At 35.4% G+C, this 15,423-nt stretch overlaps 1 protein-coding gene across 1 annotated transcript in view; it reads right to left on the reverse strand.

Annotated features, from left to right (window-relative positions):
* The window catches only part of Polr2A (RNA polymerase II subunit RpII215), a 231,014-nt gene that overhangs the window by 93,954 nt on the left and 121,637 nt on the right, over positions 1–15,423 (reverse strand). Inside the window, exon 13 of the mRNA XM_090376751.1 lies at positions 5,726–5,948. Within this exon, the coding sequence (XP_090232877.1) occupies positions 5,726–5,948 (223 nt within the window). The remainder of the gene's footprint in view (positions 1–5,725; positions 5,949–15,423) is intronic.

Raw genomic sequence — 15,423 nt, forward strand, 5'->3', positions numbered from 1 at the left:
ACCCTAACTGATAATTTTGGGTCCTCCGAACATTTCTTAAATTGATTCAATGCTTTCACGTGCTGTCCGTGGGCATCCAAATCTTAATATACATAAAACCTTTACAAATTCAAATTTACCATTACATAAATTAGTATAAATAAATATTTATGTAATAGTCAATTTGTAAGTTTCATTTTTCTTTGACAAAATTTTTATGCATTGCATCAATGTGATTTGGTGTTGAATGGATAATATAGCCTTTTCTTGGAAGATTGTGTGAGTTACAAATGAGTGGATAATCTGGTCTTCCAAACACTCGCTGAATATTAATTCTTAAGGTAAAAAAGAATGAACAGTACTATTTTGGGGGAGTAGGAATCTCCCAAAATCTTGCTGAATATTAAATCCTAAGGTGATAAAGAATGAACAGTGTATTTTGGAGATGGAGTGCAAGCCTGGAGGAAGATATCAGAAGGAAGAAACCTGGAGGAAGTAGAGCGACAAAAGTATATGAAAAGCACAGTATGGAGTCTTTTAAAGGATAATAATTTAAAAATAACTTATCCGATAAGATTTGATGAGGGTGTCACAATAACTGCATGCAAAAAATACATTGGAAATATATTTGTCTTTAGTAAAGACTGATACAGACCACATAAGCACATCATGAATAAACTACAACAATGTGCCATTGGTGGGAAGATACAGAGAGAAAAGATTTGTTGGCAGAAGACAAAGGATAGCTATAAATGGCTACAGCTTGAGTATACCTAGGTCATGAATGGATTCCCACAGAGTTCATCACTGAATTCCTTATTGTTTCTGATATTTGTTAATGACACTGATAAAGGCATAACAGATTAATGCCAAAGATAAAAGTTAAGGTGATAAAATATAGTCACCAAAGTATGCTACTTCACACAAGGTCTAGAAAAATTGAGCTGGTCTCATAAATTTATTTTTTTACAAGGAATAATTTAATTTTTAGTTTATTAATAACTACTTACTAGGTACACAAAGTTCTGTAAATTAGAAAGATCATTCTTAAATGTTTTACTTAGATGAATATTTTCATTTGCTAATGCTTGCCATAGTAATCCTTGAATAGTGTCCTAATGTACAACACAGAACAAGTTCCAAATGAAAAAAAAAAAAACATAAAAATGAGAAAAAAGAATTCCAATAATTATGAGTTTGTCTCCCCTGAGGGCATCTACTTTTAAGTAGTGATCTCACTCACAGATTTATTTCAAACTAGACACATAATACCATATCGAAAGTTAAGACACTAGAGCTTCCTGGAAAACAACATACCCATTCAATCCATTGTGATTGGTTAAGTGACATCACCAGTTAAATCAAGTTACACATGGTGCCACCTTTTGGAATTTGCTCTATGTTGTACATAAAGATCACTGTGAATTATTTAGGCAAATAATAACAAATTTTCATGTATTCAACTAATAATATACCATAGTTTTTAATATTGTATTCCACATCATGTGGAATACAGTATTAAAAATTACAGAATACAGTATTTGATAGTATATAACAGAGCTATGATGCTCAATACGTTCTACGTTGATATGAATATTTGTAGAAGAATAAGAGAAATTTACCTCAATATTGTACGTAGAACACTTCTTTATGATACTCTCCAAAAATTAAAACGAATAAAATATTAACGCAAAATTATTACAGTAAAAAAATCAATTGAAAACAATTCAAAATTCAAAAAACAATTAAGAAATTAAATAAAATTAATTAAAAAAGTTTAACATAAATTTTGAACAATTTTCCTTCCTTATGTATAACAATAAGGAAGGATTATCTCTATGTACAACATAGAAGGAAAATCTCTTAGGTGAGGTAAATTTCTCTTATTCTTCTACAAATAAGAATACTGTATTGCATGCGCTTGTACCAGGCAAATGGTTATCCACCAGTTTTTTCCTTCACAGCAACAAATTGTCCATTTGTACTTGCTGAAAGATATACAGTTGTTGAAGTCCATGCTAATGAATTTCTAGAGATGCCCTACTTCCATAATGTCTACTTATGTGGATCACTCTCTGTGCATACGGACAGCCAACATGCTCCATTATTTAACAGAGACATTAGTACAAATCCATAAATATTGGCCAAGTTTTGAATCAACAAAGATAAATTATATATAACTTGAAAAGTCTCAAGCAGGAATCAAGTTTATGATATTAATCACAATTTAAATAGTTAATTTTTAAATACAAAATTAGTAACTGATGTTGTTGCACAAATGGCTAACTGACATGGTAAATAAGGATATCATAAACACAACTATAAGAGATAAACTAGTAGTGTGACAGATAAAAGGGTTTCCTCTGTTTTTATTACTCCAGAATACACTATCAAATCCAGGCATAGCAGCCCCACCCATTGCTTGGCTCTTTTAACAGAAAAATTAAACAAAGTGAAATACAAATGACAGAGATAAATAATTAAGCATGTCATTGATTTACTGATTAAATAAACTAAGCATTAAACGTTAAACTCTTTTTGACATTTATACCAACCGTTTGGCGTAAAGTTCAAAAAAAGTAATCCACTCTGTAATCCATTTGAATCACAAAAATCACAGCCAATAGCAAAATCCGGCACATCTCTGGTAAAGTAAAATGACTACTTTGCATGTGTTGACATTTATAACATGCATTGTCAAATATGGTGTCCAAAATATCAAGAATCACATTTTCCATATGAGATCTTACATCTTGTTTAATTTTTTTTTTTTTTTTTTTAAATTTTAATTTCCATTCCATTAAGCACTGGAATTAAGCTCATGAAGGACTTGCAGGTAAAGGTTTACACTCACTGTGTCATCATGGAATACTGGTCTGACAATTCCAGCAGATAAAAGGGTGTACCATGTTATGTGTATATATACATATATATATACAAGTAGGCGTTAACTTATGACCTATGCGCTTTACGACTGCTACTGCATCTCGCACCGCGTTTCAGTCTGAACTAAGCATACATACAAGATTGTTGCTAGGAAGAATGCTATACGCACGTCAACCCTCTCTTAATGCAGTGCTCTCAGATTTTTCTACTACACTCACACGTCCTATCTGTGTGGTCACCGAAGCCTAATGGGAACGGTTGTGCGTGTAGCATCAACAACTCACTGCCCAGTAACGTGTGTTTGGTGCAAATAAGCTAGTCTTAATCCGTTTAGTCAGCTTTGCCATCACAGTCGAACAAAACATCTTACCGATGTATGTATGTCGTGATTCATGCGTCTCGATCTCTGTTTGCATACATTGCATTCACTATTTTGGTTCAGTTATATTTGTGTTACAATTAGCATTTTTTTGAAACCCCTAAACATGTCAACCAAGAGGAAAGTGCCCTTGTCTACTCCTAGACCTGTCAAGAAAGAAAGAAAGGCCATTGATTTAGACACAAAATTGAAAGTGATCAAGCAGCATGAAGAAGGAAAGAAGGTGAATGTGATCGCACGTGATTTTAAGTTAAGTCATCTCATTCTACAGTGTCAACGATTCTGAAAGACAAAGAAAGGATTCGTAAAGTTGTTAAAGGTTCGGCACACATGCGAGCAACAGTGATAACGAAACAACGTACAGGGCCCATCCATGAAATGGAAAAATTGTTTCTTTGGATGGAAGATCAGATATAGAAGCGAACACCCTTAAGGGTGTTCGCTTCTTACAGTGCAGTTGAAGGCTAGAAGTCTCTTTCAGATGCTGAAGAAACATGCCGGAAAAGATTACACTCAGACATTTATAGCAAGTACAGGATGATTCAAAAGAAGATTCAACCTTCATAGGGTTCGAGTCACTGGAGAATCAGCAAGTGCGGATGTGGAAGGAGCTCAAGAGTTTGTTAAAAATCTGGATGAAATAATTACGGAAGAAGGGTATCAACCAGAGCAGCTTTTCAACGTGTATGAGACTGGATTGTTGTGGAAAAGGATGCCAGAATGCACTTATATTCACCAAGAAGCCAAAAGCATGCCTGGTTTTAAGGCATTTAAAGATAGGCTGGCTTTGCTCCTTGGTGGGAACATCGCAGGTTTTAAACTGAAGCCTTTGTTAATTTATCATTCTGAAAATCCCCATGCATTCAAGAATGTAAACAAGCACACTCTGCCTGTATACTTCCATTCAAACCGAAAAGCCTGGATGACTCAAACATTGTTTGAAGACTGATTTCTAAATTGTTTTGTACCTCAAGTTCGTGAATATTGCTTTGAGAAAGAAATTCCTTTCAAAATTGTATTAATCTTAGATAATGCACCTGGCCATCCACCTCACCTAGACCACCTCCAACCAGATGTAAAACATCTGGTTGGAGGTGGTCTATTTGCCGCCAAATACAACTCCACTCATTCAGCCTATGGACCAAGGGGCGATTTCCACATTTAAGGTGCACTATCTTCGAACCACTTTCGCCCAAGCTATAGCTGCAACAGACGCCGACCCAGAACTATCTTTGCGAGAGTTTTGGAAACAGTACGATATTTATAAATGCATCAAAAATATTACAGCCGCATGGGAGGCTGTGACAAAGAAATGCATGAATGGAATCTGGAAAAACTGTGTCCAGCATTTTGTTAATACTATTGATGAATTTGATAATGAACATGAACTTGAAATGGTTACAGAAAATATTGTAACACTGGCAAATGGACTTTCTTCAGAGATTGAAGTGGAAGATGTTGAGGAGCTGCTAGAGCAAGAATCTGGAGAACTTACGAATGAAGAACTTATCGCTTTGGAAGAAGAAAGAATGGCCGAAGAAGAAAGGATGGAAGAAGAGAAAAATGATGAGGAAGAACCAGAAAGAAAATTCACCACTAGAGGGTTATCTGAAGGTTTTTCTCTACTAAATAAACTTCTTACACATTTTGAGGAAATGGACCCAAACATTGAACGATTTTCAGGGATTGAACGAATGGTATACAAGATGCTTTTCGGCCATACTGTGAAATTTATGAGCAGAAAAGGAAACAAACAATTCAGACAAAAATCAACATGCTTATGAGAAAAACAACTCCCACTACATCAAGTGGCGGCATTGATGACCCGCAGCCAAGCACGAGTGGTCAGTAAAATATTTCTTATCTATTCTCTACATGTTTTGTTTAGTTCTTTAAGATAAAATATTTTTTAGGTTTTATACTGTATTTGATATCTTTTTCATATCTTTTATTTTTGTAAACAGTAAACCAATTGTGTTGTACAGTGTCTGATTTACCTAAACTGGTAAATCAGACACTGTACAACACAATACCTAAACTGGTCCGACTTACGTCCAGATAGCTTCACGACCGGTCGGTCGGAACCTAACATGGTCGTAAGTTGACGACTACCTGTATTTTTTTTCAGCTGTTATGCTGATCTGTTTGAATATTCTTTACTGTGAAATCATACTTGCAAACTAGTATCAAATCTCCATAATGCCACCAACCAATTCAATAAAATATTTTCAAAGAAAGCACATGTTTCTCAGTATTGCAAGCTATTTTGCTTACAGAGATATATGGAATTTTGTGCTAGATGAAATTGCAGATCATTAATAAACTTCAGTTTTAAATGTTCTGTGAAACTAAATTAATTGCAAAATATAACATTACATGTATTTTTTGATGAGCTTGTAAGATAATATGCTGACTAAATTTCATATTTTGAATAAAAAAATTATCAGATAATAAGTAAAGAATTCATATAGTCAGTGTTACCTGTTTCAGCTGTCTTTACAGCTGTGTCAATCAGTCCTTCACGTCCACCCATGGCATGAAAGAAGAATTCTGAAGGAGTTAATCCGGCTAAATATGAATTTTCTACAAATCCTCTACTTTCTGGACCATAATCATCTTTAATAAAATGAGGCAATGTACGTTTACGAAAACCAAATGGTATTCTTTTACCCTCAACGTTCTGCTGGCCCACACAAGCAATAACCTAAAAACAAAAATATTTTCAGTATATTCCAATACATTAACATTGTATAAAAAAAATTATGGGAATCCTGTTCTCTCAAAACTTTACTAGACATGGACAGACAACTTATGTGATCGAGACCTGCTAATATTCGTAAAATCAGACAGATGCTATACTATTGTAATTTTCTCTCGTAGAGAATCAGAGTCCTCATTTTGAATTTAAATCAATGTTTTGAAATTTAACCAAATCAAAAATAAAAATAGAATACAAAATACAATAAATGGGATCTTAAGATTATATTTCAAGTCAGGAAATCTCTTACCTAAGATATTTTTCAAGAATAACTGCATCCACATAAGATGTAATCAGAATAGATGGAAATTGTTTCAAAGACCTGCTTAAAGGAAGGGAAAAACCCTTGCAACAAGACAAAAGAATAAAAATAAGCTTTTACCCTAAATCCATGCATGGCAAACAAGTGAGAGTATAATGGGAGAAGATTACCCAAAGCTTGATGGGAGCTTTTCACCTATACCATCTTCAAAGGGGAAGCGAGCATGTGTTGAAGGCTGTATATATGGCAAGTTCCATAGTCATATTTCAAAAGTGTGGGGTGGGGTTTAGGCAAGTGTTTGAGAGTTTGAAAATCTAGGGATTATGAACAGCTTAAAGGTCATTTAGAGAAAGAATATGAAAGTTTCCACTCAGAAATCTGGGTGCGTGACTACCCATCCGTTAGTAGAGGTCCTGAATGGGGGAGGGGGCTGTTATATTTTGTTATTAAATTTGAACTTGTAGGATATTTGTTTCAGATCGCACTCCTCTGAAATTATTATTGGTTTATGAATGTTTATTGCTTTGTTCGTTGATCTTATGGCTAGAGTTTCACTAGTTTCTAGCTTAAATCTTGTGTCTTGTTTATCTAAGATTATGGTATTTTCAAAGGATGGGTAATGTCCTGTGTCTAGAAGGTGAGCTACCAACTCAGAGCTAAATTATTCCATCCTATCCATTTTTTCTTTATTATTTGAGGCTACTTTTAAGCTGCTTTTGTGTTTGTGGTGTTTGGGAATTTGAAAATCTGGGAATTAAGAACAGCTTAAAGGTCATTTAGAGGAAAGAATACGCCTACATCCCCTCGCACTTTCGAAATACGACAATGGAATGTGTCGGGGCTTTATATACAGGCTTCGACATGTGCTCGCTTCCCCTTTGAAGATGGTATATATATAGCCAGGGATTCCGAAACTGGTCAGTAAGATTATTTTAGGGGTCTTTTTAAAGAAACTATTTCCTCACAAAGATAATTCTAGAAATCTAGAATTAACAAGTTGTTAATGAAATAAGTCATTAACTCGGGCAGTCAGCAAAGTGGCTTAGGGTGGAATCGCACTATTGTCACTCATGTGAGGTTACATGACATGACTCATGTGAGGTTATATTACAAGTCAAACGAATTATATATGGGAGGGAGCTATATTTCCCATTTTCTTTATTGGATGGAGGCAAACTGTTGTTAATGGCTGTAGCCGCAAGGTAACACGTTGGCCTTCAAGGCCGATTCATGTCCTCATGAGTTGGCAGTTTTCTGTTCAAGCAGAAAATTTTGTACAGTGTGAGTTTTCTGTCATGCCGACAGAAGAAAATAGAGATAATAGAAACATGTCCAGTCACACAGATGCTCCTAGGAGGCCAAAGGAGGAAAACGAACCAACATTATTACAATTTAAAAATTTAGAGGAGGAACAAGTCGATCATTTAAGTTTGTACAACTCAACAATTTCTAACAAGTTCAATTTTTAACGTAGCAAAGTTGTTTTTGTTATTCAATTTAATTTTAAAAAATTTTGTTTTGTATTGTGACTGAATAAATCCTTATTCCAAATTAAACTACAGTATTTCAACTTTCCTTAAACATACAACTAATTTTTCCTTACCACTGACTGAATTTCGAAAATGCGTATTTTGTCCTTGTATGTCATCCTTAATTAGATTATATTGGAAATTAAATTCTACTTTATTCACCCGTAAGTACATCTTAAAACGATTTTCATCTTCTTCTAAGTCCTGCAGTAAATGATGGAATTCGCCCTTTTCTGTTCTCTTCCAGTTTATGTCGTGTATCCATTGCTTACTCTCTTTTGTTTTCTCGGCCAGGGCCGCATTAACACTGCAGTCAAACCGGCCATGGCCCTCACCTGAAGAGAGGCCTCATTTTCATGTAAATATTTTCTGAAGTAGTAATAAAAAAATTAAAGGTATACTAAAGGGGCTCCAAAATTAAATATGGCCTGGAGGGCCTATTTAATTCTTAATCCACCTCTGTTCTTAGCTATGAGAAAATCATTTTCTAAATCTTCAAAAATCTGAAGAAGAGGATGAAGTTAGTTAGTTATTTGGTTTTTAGGCGCATTAGCAACTAAGTCCATATTGCTCCGGGATATGCGGTGGTCATTCTCTGACCTTTCCACATCCTCCGGTATTTGGTGGTGATGGGCTCGAACCCCGGTCTAATCAAGAAGTGTGTGCTATGCACTGCTGCTCCTTCCCACCTGGCTACGGAGGCGCCAGAGGATGAAGTGTGGCAATTCATTTCGCTTCAGCTTTCCCGAAAAAGAACAACACATATATAACGTAGCGTGGTAGTAATGTGTCTCCTACAACTGATTTCACAGTTTACACTGAACAGTGAGTGTGTTTATGGACAAACTGCACCGGGGGGGGTCTCCCTTCTCCGAGTGACACAACATGAGGTGACAATCACTGTGGGCCCTTAAAAGCATAAATAAATTGTTTTAGTTAGTGTCCAGGCAGATTTTCATTCTAGTGGTCATGCTCAGTTTTCATTTCAATGGGTACTATTCTAGTGTCTAATATCTACTGACACTATTCTAGTGCCAGTAGATATTTTCATTCTGCAGTGTTTGGGAGTAGATTATTTATTTTGTTTTAATAGTTTCTTATTAAAATTATTTTAGTAAGAGTTTGAGTTGTGTTGAAATAATTTCTTACAGAAACTCCTAATTATCATGTCTGACACAAAAAAGAAGTTTAGTCAATATTCAGTAGAATATTTAAATTTTGGGTTTTTGCCTTCTCCCAGTAAGGAAACAAAACCAATGTGTCTTTTATGTGAGAAAACGTTTAGTAATGATACTAAGAAACCTTCAAAAATAAAAGAAGGTTTTAAAAAAAAACAGCATGATGATAAAAGCAACAAAGACCTTGAATATTTCAAGATAATGAAGGAAAAATTTTTAAATTGTACAACGCTTAAGTCCTTTATAAAATCATCTACAGTACCAGCAGCCAGTGGTGGACCACACGCATTGTATGATATTGATCTCCTAACTGCAAAGAAAGGAAAGCCACATACTTTTGGTAAAGAAATAATTCTGCCCTCTATAAAAATAGCAATAGATTCAGTTATGAAAAAGGATGCTAATCCAGTTTTAAAGAGTATTTCACTTAGTAATAATACAGTGCAATGGAATAATAATACAGTGCAATTACCGAGATGGCAAATGATGTCCAAACAACAGTAAACTGAGAGCTGAAAGAGATTATGTTTGCTATGCAATTAGACGAGTCAACATTTGGAAGTATAAATATTTTAATGTCATTTGTACAATATTACAGTATGAGTAAAAAAAGCAGTAATCGATGAATTCCTTTTTGCCAAATCTTTAAAAACTGATTCCAAAGGTGAAGCAATTTTTAGATGTGTGCAAGGGTATTTTGAAAAGTATGGCATTCCCTTTGTAATATAATCGCAACGCAATGGATGGGGCTCCCCCTATGGTTGGTGAGTACAGAGGATTTTTGCTTTAAAAAAGAAAATCCTAAAATACAAACAGTACATTGTGTTTTACACAGACACCACCTCGTTGCAAAAAAACATAAGTGAAGAATTGCATGCTGCTTTGCAAATTCGTATTAAGGTAATAAACAAAATAAATGCTCCTAACAGCTGTGCTATTATTATGCTATGTGGAAAAAAATGACAATTTCAACCAATTGCTTCTTTATACAGAAGTAGGATGCTTGTCAAAAGGTAACTGTTTGCAAAGGCTTGTAGAACTTTATAACTCGGTGGTGGAATTTCTGTCCGAGCATGATCAATCCTTTGCTGATAAATTTAGTCAATGTAAAAACCACCTCTTTTACCTTGCTGATATACAGGGTGATTCATTACCAGTGCGACAAACTTGCAGGAGATGTAGGGGGTACAAAGACGAATCGGAATCACATAGCATTGCAGGGTCCGAAATGCCTTCATCATGCGGTAGAGGACATTGAACGGGAAGTCCCGTGAACAGCGATCCCGCTGAAAGTCAGCATTTGCGAACCGTTTCTGTTGATGAAACCAAGTAGCGAAAGTCCTCCGGAGTGGATAATCCGCAGGCTCCAACGATTGGACGCGTTGCAGATGGTATGAACTCATTTGGTTTGTTGACAGTATCCTCCATACAGTGGATTGGGAAATACCCAATCGTTGGCCTACTGCTCGAGAACTTGTACTCAGATTGCCTTCTGTAAGACGTAGGACATTTTCCTCATTGTCTGGCATCCTCGCCATTCGCTCTCGATTCATGGTACCTCTCGTGAAACAACCAGTCTCACGTAACCTTCTGTGCACACGTGCGAAAATCGTATGATGAGGAGCGCGCCTGTGCGGAAACGTTCCTGGTACAAGGGCAGAGTGGTGTGCCCGTTACAGTCCACAGCTCCATACGCAAGGTGCATGTCGGCCAGTTCAACGTTTGAATACTCGTCCATCCTACTGCCTCGGGAACTGGTTCGCAAATGATGACTTCCAGCGGGATCGCTGTTCACGCGACCTCCCGTTCAACGTCCTCTACCGCATGACAAAGGCATTTCGGACCCTGCAATGCTATGTGATTTCGATTCGTCTTTGTGCCCCCTACACCTCCTGCAAGTTTGTCGCACTGGTAGTGAATCAACCTGTATTTTCAAAATTCAATGAAGCACAAATGAAGCAAAAAAAAAAAAAAAAATTATACAGAGTCGTACAATTATTTTGGGATTTCAAGAAAAGCTAATGCTCTTCAAAACTTCACTGGGTCGTAGAAATTTACCTTTTTTTTTTTTCCGAATATGTCATCTTTAGAACAAGAAGCTGAAGGAAATTTTTCAGATGCCGAAATATTTATTTATGTAACTCACCTTGAACGCTAAAAAGAGGATTTCAAAAATAGATTCAAGGATCTCGAAGATATGAAAGTTCCAGAATAGATTATTCTTCATTTCATGCAGAGGGTGATAAGGATCTGGATTTGCAAGAGGAAATTATTCAAATGAAGATGGACCTAGAAGCTAAATAACTGCACTCAAAAGAAAGTTTCAGGGGATTTTGGACAAGTAAAAATATTATTGAAAACTACCCGAACTGTATAAAACTGTTGAGCCTTTATTATTGACCTTTCCAAGTTCATACCTGGTAGAAGCCAGATTTAGCCACGCTAACAGTATTTACTAAGCAGAGAAATTGACTAGATCTCAAAAATAATGGAGATCTAAGATTAAAGCTAACAAATCACAACCCAATATTTCCTCTCTTCTAAAAGTAAACTTAAATGTTACAAACTGCAATTAAGAGACTAATCTTAAGCACATTACAATTTCTTAATAGATTAGTCTCTTAATTGCAATTTTTAACATTAAGTTCGAAGCAAAAACAGTCATATGTTTCAGATAATTACAAAGCAAAATTTAAAGGAGGAAAGAGGATTTAGGAATTAAAATTTCATTACTGATGTTTTCACATGTATTTGCAATTTGTAAGTGTATATGTTGAGTATTTGTATCAAGAATAGAATTAACACAAAGATTTTATATGGTATCATCATAAAATATTTCAACTTGTTCCTATCAGAAACATCTATTTTTGACAACTATTCAAATTAGCATAGACAAAAAGATTATCCTGTCCTTCTTCGGTATAAATGAAATACCCATTATAATAATATTGGTCCATAGGATAAAATTTAACAATGGTTTGCAAATCAGATTTTAATATGGTATAAGGCCTACTTTGGCCTGTACTGAAACTCTTTCCACCAACTGACAACATATAATGGAAATTTCTCCATTCCTTTAAGAGAACTGTTTTTTTTTTTTTTTTTTTAAATTATGCAAGTGACGTTCTCTCCATGGATGAGCCCACAGATCTTTTCTATTCATCCCACATTAGTTCTATTAAAGTCAAATTGGTTTTTAGAAAACCAGTTTCACCAGTGTGAACTGACTTCAAGAGTTGAGCCTTCTGACAGTGAGTACTGCTTTATTGATAAATAGCAGTCCTGTGCATAAAATTGCCTCAATTTAGAAGAATATCACAACAGCGTGTCTTCTGTAAAACATAAAATACCATTCACAAACCTATTAATATGCCATACCATGAAAAGGATGCAGAATCGTAACAGCCACCACAGCGATTCACGGCTGGTACCATTTTTCTTCAACTGCATATTAAAAGGTGCAATTGTGTCAAGGCCAGAGGAACTGGCCTCTGAATCCTGGGGATGACAAATTCCAACACATGGTATAAATTAACTTTTGTGATAAACAATTTGTCTGTGGATTCTGCCGATAACAACACTCTGTATAGGGTACATGCACAAACTGCTCCTGCTCCTGCAAATTGCCAAACGTTAGAGTGATTTTTACAATCGAACTTTAGAGACTGGAAAATTAGTTACCACTTCATGACCCTATATTATATTACTCCATTAATAGTATATGTTGAAAATATATACACAGTAAACTCTCGCTAATCCGATTACAGTTAATCCATATCGAATGAAAAATTCTGTTCACAGCTGAGTACTTTGAAAGATGCATGGGATTTAGAAAAGCAGATGAGTAACTCTTACTGCACGCTGATTGACTGCACAGAGAGAGACAGAAGATACATTACACTGTCTTGTGTGTTGTTCAGTATTGTTGTTGTTGTTGACTCTGAGTTGGATGGATGTTATTGCTTATATCGCTTCATTTGCTTACTTCTTTATACGGATATACATATGTACATAAGTTAACATATTTTATATAATTATGAGTTCTAAAGAATTAAAAAGTGAAATAAAAAGAAAACATTTTACTTTATCATTAACAAGCTCAAAGTGATAGAACAACTTGAAAATGGTGTTCCTGGGAAAAAATTGCTGAAGAATTTGGTATAGGCCAACAAGCTGTGTCAGATAATAAACAAAAGAATTAATAAAGAATCTTTCCTTTAAAATTCAATGTGGGGAATGATAAAAGTCTACCATATAGACAGACATTAAAAAAAAGCCAAAAGAAGTGGTATTCCTGTTCATAGAACGATCGAGTGGCATGGCGTGCAACGTCAGCACCACCTGATAAATGTATAAAAACAATACATTTATCCATATATTGATGTATTGTCTTTTTATAGTTTTTAAATAAAGGTTGTACAGTGATTTTTTTAAAATTTATTTTCATCAGCACTATGAACTGGCACACTATAGCCTATATCATTAAATTTTCCATTTATTTGTGTTCTAAGTTTTTTTGTCTTTTTTTGTCTTTTTTAGTTTTTTTGTCTTCACTAATCCGGTTGACCTCTCCCCCAATTACTTTGGATTAGTGAGGGTTTATTGTAATAATAAAAAAATGACAAAGATGACTTGCCTCTTCCATGAGCATAAATGTGCGTGCGTGCATGCGGTATGGGTGTTTAATGGCACACAAGCTGCTGTGGCTATAGTGTGCCAGTTCATCATGTGATAATCAGATGAAGTTACTATATAATGGGTAGGGTTTACTTTATGTGCAAAAATATGTAACTTGATGCATACACTTGGGAAAAAAAAAAGACAACTAATAGGGCAAGAAAAGTTATGAATATAAACAGAACATTTCAAGTGGGGGGAACAATCACTGATTTTTTTACTGCTCAGTATACAGTAATACCCCGAAGTTACGCGATAGGTGGGTCCGACGAAAATCGCGTAAGTCGGGGTACAACTTTGCATATAAATACATATAAATTTTGCTTAACTGGGACCAAGGACTAACAAAAACACTAGTTTAGAAGAACAATATTAATAAATTGCAGTTCTTTATACATATTAATACAAAATATGTATTAAAAAAACAAATGACTTACGTAAAAAAATTATTTCGATGTCGATGGCTTCATAAAATCTAACAAATTCGTCTGACGACACAGCGCCTTCTTTTTTTCACGCAGAATTTCTTCGTAGCAAGCTAATAATTTTTTTATTCCTTGCTTTGTAGCTATAACGCGTTCTTCGTTGGAGTCTATGTTTTCTAAAATTTTTAAGCCCTTTACAATTGAGCCCTTTTCAATTTTCAACCTGTCAAGTTTGCAATTGTCATGTGCTTTTCGCCGTTGCTTCATTTAGGCCTGTAGAACGTGCAATATCACATGGTCTTTCATTTCGCTCAAAGCGTTTCACAATTTCATATTTTTTCTCTATCGACAGAGGCGGACTGGCCATAAGCCTTACCGGGGAAACCCCGGTGGGCCAGTGTGATTTTGGCCATAAACCATAGTATGAGGCCACTATAAATTTTCCCGGGTAAGAATTTTTGACCCAGTCCGCCTCTGTTTATCGATAATTGCTTTTCTTTTTCTCTCTGAATCTGCAGTGTCTTCACCAGGATGCTTCCTTTTCACACCTTTTAATTAAGAATTACTCTTTTTAGGGAATAAAGCACAATTACAAAACGAGGAGGCACGCTTGATACGCATAAACAAAGCTGCGCGCATGTAGCAACTGAATAAACAACACCATAAAGGCAGAGATACGCTATTAACACCTCACATTTCTAGGGGTTACTACCATAAAACAATAAAAATCCAGTTGCGTTTCTGCTAGTGAAATCTGTTATAAACTGGTAATAAACTCCATCTAATTGCATTTGCGATTATACCGATAGCTGGAATTGTGTTGGTTTTTACGTTATTATGGTGAAATTGTTTCCCCTTCACTGATATAAAAAACATAAAAGCAGAAAAGTTGAATTTTGTTCATCTTTCGCTCTCATTCTCCGCCGTCGCACCGTATATCGATAACATATGAAAAACGACCTTGAAGATAGTGGGCGGCAGCGTAGCCAAACGAAAAAATAAGAACCGCGTAACTCCGAGTTCGCGTAAGTCGGGGTAGCGTAAGTCGGGGTATTACTGTACATTTAAATAAGAAAATTTTCATTCTAAAGCAATTTGTCACATCAACCATTGAAAGATTTGTCAAGACTGTTGGTTTATTAGGGAGTTCCCTAGGGTTCAGTGCTGGCCCACTCTTGATTCTTATATTTATTAATGATATCGATAAAGGCATAACAGGCTTAATGTCTCAGTTTGCAAATAATACAAAGGTTGGAATGAGTAGTTAATGGCAGTAATGGCAATCAGCCAAAATCTAAAAAAATTAGGCAGATGTGCTGAGAACTGGGTACATGGGATTACTGCACATGG

Source organism: Mastigoproctus giganteus, chromosome 1 (genome assembly GCF_048544385.1).
Source record: "Mastigoproctus giganteus isolate SK-2022 chromosome 1, ASM4854438v1, whole genome shotgun sequence".
Classification (NCBI taxonomy): domain Eukaryota; kingdom Metazoa; phylum Arthropoda; class Arachnida; order Uropygi; family Thelyphonidae; genus Mastigoproctus; species Mastigoproctus giganteus.